The sequence below is a fragment of the Tinamus guttatus genome, unplaced genomic scaffold, assembly GCF_059628265.1.
Source record: "Tinamus guttatus ecotype Peru unplaced genomic scaffold, ASM5962826v1 Tinamus_guttatus_pri_ptg000674l, whole genome shotgun sequence".
Taxonomy (NCBI): Eukaryota; Metazoa; Chordata; class Aves; order Tinamiformes; family Tinamidae; genus Tinamus; species Tinamus guttatus.
This window is the reverse complement of record NW_028289208.1, coordinates 4,181,256-4,196,554: the sequence shown is the minus strand read 5'-3', so window position 1 is coordinate 4,196,554 and position 15,299 is coordinate 4,181,256. Positions and strand designations below refer to the sequence as shown.

The 15,299-nt window shown below is 52.7% G+C and overlaps 1 protein-coding gene across 1 annotated transcript; it reads right to left on the bottom strand.

Annotated features, from left to right (window-relative positions):
* Window positions 1-131: 131 nt before the first annotated feature.
* Window positions 132-15,018, bottom strand: COG4 (component of oligomeric golgi complex 4). The gene is made up of 19 exons (XM_088536531.1): window positions 14,848-15,018; window positions 14,537-14,619; window positions 13,759-13,873; window positions 12,902-13,076; window positions 12,056-12,249; window positions 11,511-11,616; window positions 10,414-10,571; window positions 10,168-10,226; window positions 8,170-8,303; window positions 7,006-7,124; window positions 5,950-6,116; window positions 5,123-5,288; window positions 3,932-3,994; window positions 3,359-3,475; window positions 1,702-1,794; window positions 1,340-1,423; window positions 1,007-1,108; window positions 559-687; window positions 132-298 (listed from the first exon to the last, which is right to left on the bottom strand). Exons 1-19 carry the CDS (start codon window positions 15,001-15,003, stop codon window positions 164-166), a joined length of 2,355 nt encoding a protein of 784 aa, XP_088392657.1. The 5' UTR covers window positions 15,004-15,018; the 3' UTR covers window positions 132-163.
* Between the last annotated feature and the right edge of the window lie 281 nt (window positions 15,019-15,299).

The window sequence follows — 15,299 nt, the reverse complement described above, 5'->3', positions numbered from 1 at the left end:
TCAAGGCTCTTCCTCCCTTGCAAGAAAAGCCCTCTGCTCTGAGGAACACGGACAGGACAGCAGCCACCCCTGTGCGCGGGCGGCGCTGGGCACAGCAGGCAGCCACGGCGTTCCTGCGCTTCGGCCGTGGCGGTGCTCGCAGGCTGAGGAAAGCACAGGCCAGCTACAGGCGCAGCCGCTTGATGTCCTCACTTCGGAAGTCCATTCGGAGCGCCAGCACTTGCCGGACCTCGGCGGGGGTGAGGCGCCACGTGAGCGGGCCCGAGTTCGGGCCCCAGTAATCCAAGATCTCCGTCACCTGGGGAAGGACGAGAGCAGCAGTGGACGACTTGGCCACAGCCGCCTTCGTGCGGGAGCTCAAATCCTGCCTAAGGTGGCACTGGGCAACAGTGGGAGGGTGACAGCTGGGCAGTTTCCTGCCGCTAACTCCCGCAAATAAACCACCATCAGGCATCAGGGAAATTCCCGGAGCAGCCCCCGCTGCGGTGGGCAGGACAAAATTAGGACAAGCTCAGTAAATCCACGTGGTCTCACCCAAGCACACCAAGCGCACCTTACCCTTTCCAGGTTGAGGATCGTGGCCATCTGGGAAAGACGGGCAAACTTGTCACGGATAGTCCAGGTGGTGACCGTGGTGAGATAAGCTATGAGCGATCTCAGCTCCTTGTCGAACTGCAGACCACCAAGCTGCGGGGAACCAAGGAGGCTCAGTGAATTCTCCACACAGGCCTAGGCTGCTGCCCAACTGTGCCCACAAGTGGGTATCAGAGTGGTGGTGGGCTGGCTCTGAACAGTTAGGCCTCCTCTCATGGCAGATGACAGCGGCTCCTCTTTGCACCCCCCTCAAATGCTAGCCCTTCTCCCTGTGTGCACTAATGCAAGGCCTGCTCGCGTTGGCACATACTGCTCTGAGGGCAGTATTTGCCCTTGGCAGGTAAGGGAGGGTTCATGGGGGAAGGCCTGCAGACCGCCTGACCTACAGGGGAGAGGCCAGTGTTGTGCTTACCCTGCTGAAGGTGGATTTGAGGAGCACTTTCTCCAGTTCGATGGCTATAAGGCTGGTCATGAGACCTGTGAGGGTATCATAGATCACTGGAGACAGCCCAGCCTGAAAGCAGAAATCGGTGTCATTCTTGTCAGGCTAAAAAGCAAGCAGAGGGCCCTAGGCCTGTGCCTGTCAGACAGTCGCTTCCATGCTCAGTGAGGGAGCAGCACTGGTCTAAGACATCAGCCTCCAGAAGGCCCAGGAGGAATCAGAGGACATCGCTGTCCACTGTTCCCCCGGGCAGGGGAGAAGAGCTGGAAGATGGTGTGAGCTGCAGAGTCTGCTTCCCCTCACCTTGAATTCCGTCATCTGCTGTTCCAGATTGATGATGAACTGCTGGACCCAAGGATCATTAGCTTCGTAGTCACTGAACTCTTCCTGATGTGGAAATACAGAAAGACTTGTTCATTTGACCTACTGTAAACTGCAGCAGTTGGCCCCAAGGAGTGCCCCTAGCCCGAAGTTGTCCTAAGTTTCCTTCAGGCCCCGTAGTCCTGGCTGCACTGGGATGCAGAGCAAGTCCCAGGAGTTTATCCATCTCCTCTCTGCTGAGGACAGGGCAGGGGAGTGGGGGGGTGAGCAGGTGGTTGCTCCGCTTGCCCTGCCAGGCGGGCAGGCCAGGAGCTGGGCTAGAAGCAGGGAACGCGTGGCCTCACCTCCTCGATGTTATGAGAGACGGAGAGGAAGAGGTTGATCCAAGGCTTCACCTGGGGTTTGATGGCTGTGCTGTTCAGCTCGTTGAGACCTTCCTGAAGGGGACAGGAAGAGGACAAGAGAGCCACTGAGCACGTTTCATGGCCAACCACACGACCAAGCCAGCCAGGCTCTCTTGGTGCTGCCTCACATGCTCGTTGCACAGCGCCCTGACTTGCACAGGACTAGCACAGGATCCCACCTTCTGATGCTGGATGGCTCCAAGGATGTTACTACCACCCACGAGGCCCTCGTGGTGACTTGCAGCCTGTCCGAAGGACTCCTAACTTCCCCCAGCTGCGGGAACTGCTTCCACAGCTGCTCCTGGCAGGACAGAGGTGCTCCGTGCACGTCCCATCCAGGTCAGAAAGGAAGCAAACCCCAGCCCTTCCTTTTGGGGCCAGCCAGTGGGACGCTACAACCAGGCTCAACTCGTGCCTCGCTCCTCCAGTGCGGCTTTACTCAGCAGGAGAAGCTAAAAGGAGGGCTAAAAGCTGGAACCAGAGCTAATCCCCTGAATTAATCATAACCCTAGCACACGCCACCACCCTCGAGCAGCAGGTTGTCAGCAAGGGCTGTTTTATCTGCTCCAATGCGATGGAGCTCTTGGAAAAAACCTCTCCTGCCAACCACCCCCATTTGGCTCAGCAAGATGTCAAGAAAGCTCACCCAGCACGAAAGCATCCAGGTACCAACAGCGCCTGGCATTTCGTGAAAGTTTTATAACTAAAATTGGCATTTCTGAGCAGGCCCTGCTGGCAGTTGCCCTTTCCCGAGGCAAATGCAATGCATGTGTGACTCAGGCAGTGCAGGAACTGGTTGCCTAGCATCTTCATTACTTTGCAGCCAGTTTTAATACCACACTAGCACAAGGACTGGAGAATTGTACTGCTTATTCATGAGCTGCTTGGATTTGGTATTGACCGTGACCCTCAAGAGGCTTTGCTTGCAGTACCAGTCTGAAGATTAGATCGCAGTGAACTGGAAAGGAAAATAAAAAATGGCCTTGCCCCTCTGTGGCGATAATAGCAAATCTAGTTCAAAGTGATGTGTTTTGCTTGGCTTCTTTCCACTGCAGTATTAGGCCTTTCTGCTCCCTGCCTGTTGGAGGCTACTGTGACAGTCTAGAGGAAGAGGCCCTACATGCCACATGAGAGAGTGGCTTTAGCCAAAGAGCCTTCTGTTCCAACCAGGAGAGTATTTGCACTGGCAGAAAGGAGATGCAACCTGGGAGAAGAGCAGCTCCTTCTCTACGCCATCCCTCCCGCCACGTCACCTAGCAAGGCTTGGGACATCTCAACAACATGCCAGGCCACGAGGGAGAACACATTAGATGAGAATGCTATTAATACTTCTTGTCCTTGAAAGGCTGAAACTGCTACTGCTCTCTGCTGAGTGAAGACAAAAGGAACCACATTCCTTCTGGCTTTGCAGCTGCTTCCAGAGCTTTTATGCAGCCCCAGCTGGTGCAAAGGGGCTGGATCTGTTCACAGGATCCAAAGTGGATTGATCTGCTTCCTTCTGTCCCTCAGGACTCTCGGAGTAAGACACAGCCAAGGCCTCGGGCCGAAATGATTCCTGCACCACGTCACAGCATGGCAGGAACGACACGGCACTCACCTGCAGCAGGTCACGGAATTTGTTGGACACTGCGGCCATGTCGGAGAGGCAGCTGTCAATCTTGGCCTGCGCCTGTTCACCCCCAAAACCTTGGCTGAGCAGTTTGGTGCAGTCGCTCTGCAGGGAAGAGAGGCATGAGCAGGATGCAGCAGCGGGGCGGGCTGCTGCTGTCCCCAGGCAGTGCTGGGCCCTGCCTGCCTGCCCGCACGCTCGCGGGCATGGAGCAGCACGCGGCTCCCAGCTCTGCGAAGCAGGAGCTGCTGTCTCCAGCTGCAGGGAGGAGAGCAGGGTAGGAAGCCAAAGGCCGCCAGAGAACCACAGCCTCTCAGTGATGCCCCTCATCCCTGCCAGGTCGGCTGCCTGGAGGAACCAGTCCTTCTAGTTAGACCAGTTTATACTGCTGAACATTAGTGAGCGCTTGCTCTGGCAGCTTGGAACTGCTTTCCTAAGGCAGGAGGCCAAGGACTTCAGGAACTGGGCAGAGGAAAGTCCGGGAGGTTTATCTAACCCCCTCAGGGAGGAAATTACAGGCTACGGTTATGAGAAAATAGCAGGAAAGAATCCAGATCGCACCTCCAAAGTCTTCTTTAGGGTCATGATGTTTTCACTGCAGACTTCAACATTGTTTAAGGTCACCTGGGAGGGAAAAAAAAAAATCAGTGGAATTTCTCTGCATCGCAGCCACAAGTCTGCACGTTTCCTCTAAGCCTTGCTCCCTCTACAGACTGAAATGCAAATCCCTAAGGGGACAGGGATGCTCCTATGTGATCAAATCACTGCAGATTCACAGTTATGTCAGGCTGAGCCACAGTAACTGACCATGTGTGTGCTGAACCCATAGCTGCTGCAAAGCCTGGATTAGTTCTGGCCACTTCTCTTCCTCATCATTCTGCCTATGATGCTGCAGCCAAGCCCCAGTCTTGGATGACTGATGGGACAGAGGATGTACCCCCAACTTCTCTGCTTGTTTCTGTGACAGTGTCATGGAGAAAACACACTAGGAGCAGCTGGAGATGATGGATTATACACAGCATGTCCAGAGAAGCACTGGCAGGAGGAATATCTAGGCAGAGGAATATCTCTTCTTCACTGAACAGCCTGTTCTTTACCTGCCGAAGCTGAACTAAATGTCACTATAACACTGGGGTTTGTACAGAGAGGAAACGCAGCAAGCTGACAGGTGAATGAGGAATCCAGTGGGAGAACTGCATTTTAAGTGCTTTGCTTCAAGAAGTCCAGGGACCTGTAACCAGGAGTTTAATGAAATGAGTGCTCAGGCCCTCACTCTCCCTTTGCTGGTGCCTTTGGTATCTTCTCTCCTGGCACAGTGCCAGTCCCAAGGAGCTTCTTCAGCACTGGCTGCTCAGAGGGCAGCCTTACAAGGAGGGAGAGAAGTCAGCGTGAGCCAGCCCCTCTCCAGGGCTCTCAGGGTCTCTGCCTACACGTCTGTGCAGCATCAATTAGAGCAGGGCTGGCCAAAAGGAGACAGCAGATCTGCACAGAGCTGCTGTTCCACTGAGGTCCCTTTTTGCAGCGCTCATCATGAGTGTCCTGCCAGGAGAAAGGACACGCTAGAGGTCAAAAGTAACAGCCCTTTGACTGCTCTCCCACACCCTCAGCCCTGCTCAAGCCTGCTCGGGCACACAGTGAACTGCAGTGCTGCTATCAGGAGAAAGGAACGGGAGGATCTTGGATACTCGGTAGAGGGGAGTGGAGAACCACCCTCCCCAACTCGTTGTATACCAGGACAGCCATCGAACCCACCAGAAAGGACTGCTTGGCCTCGTCGGTGCTCTCGATGCCTTTGGTGTCAAACTTGCCCTGCTGCAGGCTGCTGTGCATGATGCTCACGGCGCTGGTCACCCCTCTCTGGAAGTCCTGGAAGGTGGTGGCTGGAAAGCCCTGCTTCAGCTTGTTGTACAGGACCTCCCTACGGGGCAAGCAGAGCACACCAGGGCTTACAGCCATCATGAGGAAACAAGGACCTGTGACTTGACAAGAGCAGGGGAATTGTACCCAGGCAAAGGAAGGCTGCCAAATACCTCCTGCCAGCATCCGAAGGAGGCGAGGCTGAAATGGAAGACAAAGAAACAGCCCAGTTTTGGAGCTTTCCTCACAAAAACCTGACTGCAGTTGTATGCTGAGCTCAGTCACAGTTTTCCCACCCCACACTGCAATGAAAACCCAGGAGCAGGCCTGCTCTGCAGGCTCACCCCGCGGTACAGCGGGCACCTATTCAAGTCACAACAGAAGAGCGGCCCCAGGCAAGCTCAGAGGTGACCTAGAGAACAACCGGCAGTGACCAGGTACCATCAAACCACGGGTCACCCACCAGCACTGTGGGCTGGCTCAGTCTCGGGGGGACTTCAGGCCTCAAGATTCATAGCTCTTTTCAGTCCCTCTGTCCTACAGGTGACTACCACTGCTGACAGAGGTCTGCCTAGCTCGAGCCTGCTCCACTGCACTGAGTCTGCTTCCTACTTGCCTCTCTCAAAGGCAGAGGGCAACAAGGAAGACCGTCCGGTACCCAACACGGTTTGCGGAGCATCAGGAGGAGAGGAGTTAGAATGAACCTGGTGCCCGTTCGTTACCTGAAGTCGGACTCCAGCTCGGTGGTGGAGTGGTTGATCATGGCGCAGAGGCAGTCTATGCTGGAGCTGGACAGAGCGCGTCCGATGCACTTCTTCACGATATAGAACACGTCATCCACCATGCTGGAGGTGAGCTGGCCCTTCTCGTAGCTGTCCATGGCCACAGCCTGCAGGAAAAGCTGCCTGAGTGCTCAGAGCTGCACATGAGAAGGCGCCTGCTCAGTGCAGTGCTGCAGGACCGAGCTGAAACACTGCCAGCTCCCCTGTGCCCCCTTGTGCTGAAGGGAACCACGTGCACCACTCATCCTAGTTTTCAGTAGCCTGGGGAGGATCTTCAGAACCTCCTGCCTCTACGACTGCTCTGAAAAGTCCTACCCTTCCACAGGAAACTGCTCTTTTGAAGCCAGTAACCAAGCGTCAACTAGAAAATATGGGCCTGCACAAGTGCTGCTCCTCCTTCCAGGCAACGGTTTGGCTGCAGCCTGCACGCAGATGCCAGCTCACAGCCTATGAGGCTGCTTAGTGACAAGAGCCAGGCTGGGGACAGTCCACTGGGGTGGCGTTGCGTGGCACCACTGTGGCCAGAAGATGGCAGCTGGAGGAACTGCATTTCCCCTTGCTGGCGGTGCCTTCAACCAAGGAGCCAGCCCACTTCAGAGGCTGCACAGGGAGCAGTTCCTTCTGAAACAGCTCCTGGAGCAACAGTGCAAGCCTCCAGCCGGAAGGGCAGCGTGAGGCTGGCGGAGGCTCGTGACTCAGGCACGGAGTTGTGTTCTGCTAAGGACAGGACACCTGGGAGGTGGGGCTGGCTGCCAGCCCTGGCCAGGCACAGAACCAGCTGCTTTCCCTACCCGAGGGAGTGTTTTATAGGCATAGTTCAGAAAAGGCCGCTTGCTTTACAAGGCCAAGGGAAACAACAGGCCTTCCAAACTGCTGCATACCCGTGAGGTGCCCATCTCCCTCCCTCAGGGCTCTCACCAGAGGACTGTGGAGCGACACGGGGGCTTCTGCCTGGCAGAGAGTCCAGGCTGTTGCAGGCAGCAGCCTGAGCCCTACCTTGTTGACAGTCTCCCTCATGAAGTATTCCTCCATGGTGATGTAGTAGCCGATGAGCTCTTGCATGGTGCGGCTCAGCAGGCAGTTGTTGAGGAGCTTGTCCAGGTATTTTTGATGCTCTGCAGAACACAAAGGAAAATGGTCATCACCTTGTTGCCCAGCAAGAGCCAACGGACACACACCTGCAAAGCCCAACAGGCAATAAATCACAGGTCTTATCTGTGGATCTGAAAGAGCCGAGTTGACTTTTTGCAGCTGACAAGTGATTTCCAGAGCTCCCCGGAGTGTCATAACCCTCAGCTTATTTTCCTCACGGCCTCCACCTTTAGCACCTGTGCTTGCAGTTGCTGAAGGGCCTTCTCTCACTTAGGGAGCCTTATTTATTACACTCTGCTGCCATATTCCTACAAGGCTGGTTTTCATAGAACGGTTGAAGTTGGCAGGGACCTCTAGAGATCATCTGGCCCAGTCCCCCTGCTCCAGCAGGGACACCCACAGCACGTGGCACAGGGTGGCACCCAGGTGGGTTTGAAGATCTCCAGAGAAGGAGATTCCACAGCCTCTTTGGGCAGCCTGTGCCAGGGCTCTGTCACCCTGTAAAGAAGTGACAGAGTAAAGAAGTTCTTCCTCACACGGAGATAATTTTGGATAGTTTGGATAGTTTTTTTTCCCCCTTTTAGAGGGGAGCAACTTGATCTGGACTGGAAGATTGAACAGTGAACATTTCCTGTACCAGTGGTATTAACTCTTGGTCCAGATCCTTTCCCAAAGAGTTATCCTTAAATCCACCCTCCTCCACAGTTATTTGCTTCTCGGATATTGTTTTTCTCACGCAGCCATCTGATGCTGTGGTGACAGGCATTTTTCCCTAACAGACCTCAGACCTGTAGCGGCCTGTGAAGTCACAGCTTCAAACAGCTTCCTCCCCCACTGTGAGATGCCAGAGTATGAAAAGCCACTGTGCAGAGGACGGTTATGGGAGGACCTTGTCAGGAAGCCCAGCACTGAAAATAGTTTTGGGGAGGCCAAATCCTCTCCCATAGAGTGCTCCCACAGCGCCTCTGTGGAACCTGTACCACAGCTCTGACCTCGACTCAGATATGTCTCCTCTCTGGGCACTACAAGGAACAAAGAGCCTGCGAGTGCTGGTATTCAAGGTGTTACCTTGTTTTACCTCCTCCGACGCCATAGAGTCTCCCACCTCGAAATCAGATATTATCCGTCTCTTGATAAACCTCAGGTAGAGCTCACTGCGGGCGTTCATCAAGGTCACCTCCGTCAGAAGAGGGTCGAGTTCCCTGCGAGGGACACAGAGGCATCAAGACAGCAAGTCTACAACACAAGGGGCACCAATTTAGCTCGGTAAGGTAGCACATTCTCCGTACTCTCACTGGGAGATTAATACTGTCCCTCTCCACCTGCACCATGTAGCAACGCTCAGCAAAACCACTGGTACATGCACACAGTCTCAGCTCTGCTTTCAAGTATTACTTGGGAGTTTGTTTCTGCTGAGACTTGCTCCACCATAAGCCGAGTTAAACGGAGACAAGTTATGCTGGGTAGCAGAAAAGCACTGCCAGAATGGATCAGCTCAGCGGTTCATCCTGTCAGTCACCCTCTGGCAAAAGGGGCCAAACACCATCTGCTCCAGAGAAGGGTTCCCACACTTGCTTTGCTTGGCAGCAACAGCCTTTCCTTGCTCTGCGCCCAGCCACATGCGGGCACAGGACCCGTGCCTGCTCGACCGCTTGGGAACACTGCGAGCTCCCAGCACCGAGCGCCAGAGCTCGGGAGCTCTGCAGCAGACGTGGCGACGAAAACCTCCAAGGAACAAATCCCAGAGAGATCTTCCTGAATACGGGATGCTAACCCACCTGGGGATTACTTCCCCGTGTTATAACTGTGGTCTGCAGGACAACACCCATCCAAGGGATCTGCTATGTAAGCTAAACATGACAGATATATCTAAAACCCACACCTTGTCAAAATGTTCCTTAAAAGTCATTACAGAGAAGCTTTTTTTTTTTTTTCTTTTTTCATCTTTGCGGCTGTTAGTGCAACGCTAATAAGGCTGTAAGTGTAGGTGCAGAGTGGTAAGGACTGTAAGAGTTTGAAGAATCTGATCTAACTTCAAAATTAGCTCTGTTTCAAGCAGGAATTTGGACTAGAGACCTTAATCACTCCCTTTCTATCTCAATTTTGCTATGATTCCATGAGCCCTACATGGCCAGTGTTAAAAACTCCAGGTCACCTCCATACTTGTGCTCTCGTGTCCAAACACGTGTGTTTGTCTGAAAATGCTAAAGGATCTGCTGGAGCTCAAGAACGACAATGCTGAACACAGTGTTCCAGGCACAGATGACTTTGCATTTAATGATGAAAAGAAAAAGACGACCACATCAGCAGCTTTTTTAAATCAGTGTGCACAAAAGCACATTATAAATGCTGCTCAAAGCCTCACAACAAATAAGTGGGGTGTGAAACCTTTATCTTTTTTTTTATGGATGAAAAAGCAAGAGCTCAGTAAGCCTAGGATGCATCCACAATTATTCAGAGCAAGGAGTAAGTGGCCTTCTAAATTACCACTCAAGTAACTGGTCCTGCAGGATCACAGACAGATCTTGCTTTGGGAATGTAAGCTTTCTCTCAAGGCATGTTTAGAAGCCGTGCGAAGGCAGATGGGCTCAATGCATTATCAAATGGCCTTACTTTAGCACTTCACAAATACTCAAAATAAAAAGAGGAGGAGGGAGACTGGAAGCAGTTCAGCTCATTAGCAAGAAATTGACTGTACAGAATCTGTACAGCAGCAGTAAGATAAAAAATAAATAGGACCCAAAGATTTGCTCCCTATTTTGCCACTGATTAGTTGTTCAGGGAATTGCTCTATTTCTGACTCTGTGAGCCATATAAAGACTCTGTCCTTCGTGTGCTATGATATTCCCAGTCCTCCAGCAACAACCAGGGTCAAGGCTTGAAAGTAACAATTTAGCAAAATAAAGCTGCCTTTACACAAGGGCAGTGAACGGCACCCAACAATTGGTTTTTATGCTTTAGTAGCCACAAAGCCTCTGGAAGATGGAAAGAGCTATCCAAATGCTAAGTAGTGCTAGTGACAGATATGAGTGTTGAGTTAGAGAGCAAAAAGGGGTTTGTTTGTACCTTGGCTCAATCTTCTCTGTGGAAGAGCTTCTCATCATGCTGTTCTGAACCTGCTGGAACTGCAATCGCAAAAAAACAGGAGACATATCAATATCTGTGCTGGTGAAGTTAACAGCCTTTTCTCACGCTGTATCCAAAGGAGGGACTTGTTCAGGAAAGGCACCAGGAACACTCCATGGCAAACACCACCACAGGAAGGAACTGCATCAGTTACGGCTATGTCTGACAGCCTCACACCCCTCTTACCTGCCTGTGATAGTCCCTCTCCTTGATGAAGTTGTCCACCACCTTTTCCACCTGCCGGTCACACTCTACTTGCAGGTGCTTGATGAGGGTGTAGAGCCTCCCTGGGCCATAGTAAGTCTCCACGATGGGCTGGTGGGTCTCCACAATGCGAGCAATCCCTGCAGGGAGAGGGGCAGCCAGGCTCAGGAATCCCTTCTGTGCTCGGGCACAAGAGAGAGAGCCCTTCCAGGCTGGAGCCAGGGTGTAGGAATTCTCAGTGCTTCACATGGGATCAGTCATCTCCACAGAGAAGGAGCTGGGAGTCCAGGTGGACTCCTGCTTCAAGAGGTAGCAACAACCCCCTGCCTCCACGCTCCTGCCAAGAAAGCCCCAACAGCTCCGAGCACCTTCAACAGCAGCAAGGATGCCAGGCTGGAAGAGGGACTTGGCAGTGGTGCAGCCTGGAACTACAGCAGACATTATGGAGAAGGCGGTTAATCATGGCAGGATCTCAATTACTGCTCTGTGGGAATGTCACCAAAGACATTCATAGGCTCTCTCCCTTCTCTCTCTGTTTTCAAGCTGCCATGGTCCTCCTCGGAAAGCAGGGAGGCAATTACAGCTGCTCAGTGTTAAGGGATCTGATTTGTTTGCCTGCAGAAATGCGGGTTGGAAGAAGCCTTTAGGGAACAGCCATTTGTTTTTAGGATGCAAAGAACCAGAGGTGTCTGATCCAGGTCTCACGAGACCCCACAAATCCAACAAGTTATCTAAGGAGAAATCTACAGCTCTCCCAGGAAAACATTTATGCAGTCCATGCAGCTGAGAAAGCTCTTTAAGTCACGCACAAAGCCTGCCTCCTGAGGACAGCTGCTCCTTTGCAAGTCCACTTCATGTCTGCACAAGCTGAACCAAGCAATTTTTTTTCTAATGCCCTCTCCTGGCTGGGAAAAGTCCATTGGTTTAGTCCCTGTCCCTCTAGCATGACGTTCTCATAGCTGAAAGAGGGAAGAGGCATTTTGCACTGTCCTGGACCTTAAGCTAAAAACTTTTAGGCCAATAGACAAGCTCGTCACAGCTTGTTTTTAACCCATCTGCAAAGAAGGAAGGGAGATTACCTTCAAAGAGGAGCGTCAGGGTGTCTGCAAAGATGACAGCAGCTCGACGGTCACTCATGTCTGTCCCCATTACCAGCAGCAGGTTCTCCTCTGCTTTGTTGGCCACCTGAATGACGATGGGATCAGTCAGCTGGTAATACTCAGAGATGTTTTTCCTCCCATACAGTGTTTTTACTAGCCCTCCCACTGCAAAAATTTCTTCCTGAAAAAAAAGATCCTTTGCTCCTTCCTCTCATGTGCAAAACACAGGGCAGAAGGGAAAGCAGAAACTTGTTATTCTCTTTCCAGCCATAGTTGGAGCATTGCTCCCTTATACGAGCTATAGGCAAGCACGGAGAGCAAAAAAATGGCAGAACAAACCAGACAGCCAGGCAGTGGGGTCTGTATTCAGACATCAGAAAGCTCGCCCCAAGGTGCAAGCAGAGAGAAGCCAGCACTAGTTCCAAAGACTAATATGCCAGAACCATTCCACAACCCCTATGGGCAGAGATTGTATTTCACTTTCCCTTAAGGGAAAATCAGTAGCATTGCATAGAGTCTGTTACCTGCTTGCAGAGGTACTCTGAGAACTTGCTTAGCCCCTCTTCATGTAAGCCAAGCAGAGGAAATATCTTGAAGAACCGTTCCACCTGGGGCAGGTCTCCCTGCTTCATGGCCATGTCAAATTTCTCCGTGACAATTGCCTTCAGGCGCTGCTCTGCTTCCTGCAGGAGCTTCAGGTTGGCATCAATGATACCTCCTGGTCAAAAGGTGAGAGAACAAAGGGAAAGTTGGCAGGGCAACATTAGTATGGTGTGCAGTACTTATTTTTCCAACAGAGAGATGAAAGCTGTGCAGCTCTGAGGTGACAATCAGGAGGCGAAAGGCCAGGAGGGCAGCAGGTACACTAGAATGATTCTACAGGATGTAACAAAGAGAGTCAGCGAGATACGTTGATAACAAGAAAACTCTAGTGCAACCTAATCTGGCAAATTACACCCTAGCTCCAATCCAGAGACTTTTTTTTTCCAGGCATCAGGCAATGTCTTTCTTGTTTCTTCATGTCCAGCTGCTTTGCTTGGCATCCCACTGACACTGCAACAGCTCTCAGAGCCTTCTCTGTCTCACTTCTGTCCTAGACATTTTTGTCTTTCACCTAGACAGCATGTGATAATCTATGGAGGCCTTGTGCCAGGAACTGTCCCATTTATTAACAATAATTCAAACCTAATAACACTTCTGAGCTTTTGCAAGGATCATTACTATACAACACACCAATATCCTTGGCTAGCATTGGATGTTCTGCTCCTCGGTCTATCAGGCCAGGACAATCTGTCACGGGAAATGAGGCAGTTTCTAGTTATCTTACTGGAAAGGTGACTTATCTGCTGCTCTTCAGAAACAGAACTCACCTTCCTTGCCCTGTCGACTGAGCTCAATGACTGACTTATCCAGAGACAGGTAGCGATGGATGTGAGCTGCTGCTTGCTCGTAATCTTCGTTTCGCAGGGCTGTTTGAACTCCGTCCATGCAGAACTTCAGGTCCAGGATGTCATCAGCTCTCTGAATGGCCTGATAGAGTCGATTCTGCCAGAAAAGCAAGCAGTAAGGGAAGGGATACTTCTGTAAAAGATAAACAAGCAGGTAACCAGAAACTCCAAAAGGTCAGAAGGTCCTAAGGCTAGTGACTCTGAAAGAAGAATTACATCTTCCTATCAAGACTTGGCCAGAACTCAACTATACTCCAGCTTAACAACCAGGCAGAGGCTCCAGGCACAGCCACACGCCCCCTTCAATTTGAGCACAAGGTTTGCTGGGTGCTGGGACTTGAAGGCTCTTAGACTCGCTCTATACAAAGCATAACACAGCTTGGATTCCTGCCCAGTCTCAGACAACTACGGCCATCTCCGCAGCACATCAGCGCTGCAGTAGCTGGATAACAGAAGGCTAATGAAAACTAATTTCAATTTATTTGTCATACTTCACATATTTCTCAGAGACGCAAGGGAATACTGGAGAGCCAGCTGCTGTACACACTATCATACAATTATTTATTCTCGTATCCTGTACTGTGCAGGAGACCAACAAGACATCACTAACAAAAAACACCAGATAATGCCCAAATAATGAATTCAATTCAATTTAATCCAGTCTTCCCCCATGCAGGAAATGAGCACATTGGCAGTGGTGCAGTAAGCACACAAACAAGCGCAACAAGCAGAGCACAGCTTGGTGCTGAAGAGTCCCAAACACCCCTCGCTGCAGGTACCTTGGCCAGGTCAAGCTGACGGACTTTGCTGCTCACGTTCTCAGCCAGGTTACAGGTGAAGGTGATCATCCCTGCCAGCTGCTGGGCATCCCCCTCTATGAGCTGCAAATTAGGGCTGCAAACACACACAAATTGAGCATGTGAGAAGCAGATATTAAGCAGCAGGATAGTCAAGAACAGCAGGATGTTTCTTTCCTCAATCCCAGTTGATGCTCTCAGCAGTAGCTGCTCTCCTTTCCCACCCTTCCTACACAATCAAAGCACCAAAACTGATGCAGTTTGCCTTGGAAGAGGCAGCACAGATTGATTAACCACACCTGTGAGAGCATGAACGGGCTGCTGCAGGTTTAAGGAACTGCCCGCTACAGAAATGGAAGGTGAAGCCTGTGGACTCATGCTGGACTTGAGGCTTTTCAGGCTGCTAGCGTGACCTCAGCAAGAAGAAAGGCAGGAACGCTTGCCTCGTTCCACAAATGGCACAAGGCAACGCGTCTGAGCAAAGTGTCACTCCCAAACCCTGCGGCATCTGGGAGGAGGTATAAAAACGTGTTCCTGGGTGAGATCGGTCGCCCGAGGCAGCAATGTTTTCTCTGCTAGTTCTACTGAAAGCTGCGAGTCCAGGGTGTGGGTCCATCCACTCTTCCCTGGCAAGAGCTGATGCATGAGCAAAGAAACAAAATTTATCTGAGCTCCCTTGTCTCAGACAGCAGAGAGGGCACTGGGCTGCTGAACTGGCTTCCCGGTTACGGATCAAGCGGAGGCAGCCGAGATCACTGACCCCATGCGGTGAAGCGCAACCATCTTGTTCTCGATCGTGCTCTGCTGCTCCAGGAGGGCGTCCAGCTCTCCTTGCACCGCTTTCTAGGGAGAAGAAATAAAGGAAATTAAAGCTTCGTGTGGCCTCCCATCCCCTCTCACCGCGCTGAGCGGCAGACCCGCGGCTCGTGAGGCCCTAGCGCTCCCCGGAGCTCGGACAGCGACGAAACCCGTCCCGAGCCATCGCGGCGGCCGCGCCGCGTTGACGCTCGCGCAATTCGGACTAAAGGGTCCATTAGGAAAATGGAGGCTGCGGCCAGCGCCACTGCGCACCTCCTCCGCGCAGAGGCGGCCGTAGGCGGCCTCCAGGTCCGCCAGCTCGGTGAGGGCCTGGATGCGCTCGGCGGACAGGGCGGAGCGGGACGGAGAGGACGAGCCGCCGCCATCGCTACCCGCCGCCCTCGGCCCCGCCGCGGCGGCCGCCGCCATCTTGGCGCACGGTTGACGCGGCGCCCGCCACGCTGCGAAGCGCTGGGGCTGCCCGGGCGGTGCCTGGACGCCGGCGGCCGCTCCCTTCAGCCCGGCGGAACGGGCAGACCACCACCCTCCGCTGTTCCACGGTTTAAGGAATCGGAGAGTTTTTTGGGGAGGCTCCGGGGTCGGGGTTCGGCGGCCCTTGTCCCGCCGGCCATTCAGGCGCCGCGGCGGGCAGCCGCCCCCCTCCCGCCGCGCGCGCCGGGCCTCGCAGGAGGCCGCGGGCAGCGCGCAGGCGCGGGCTCATGGCG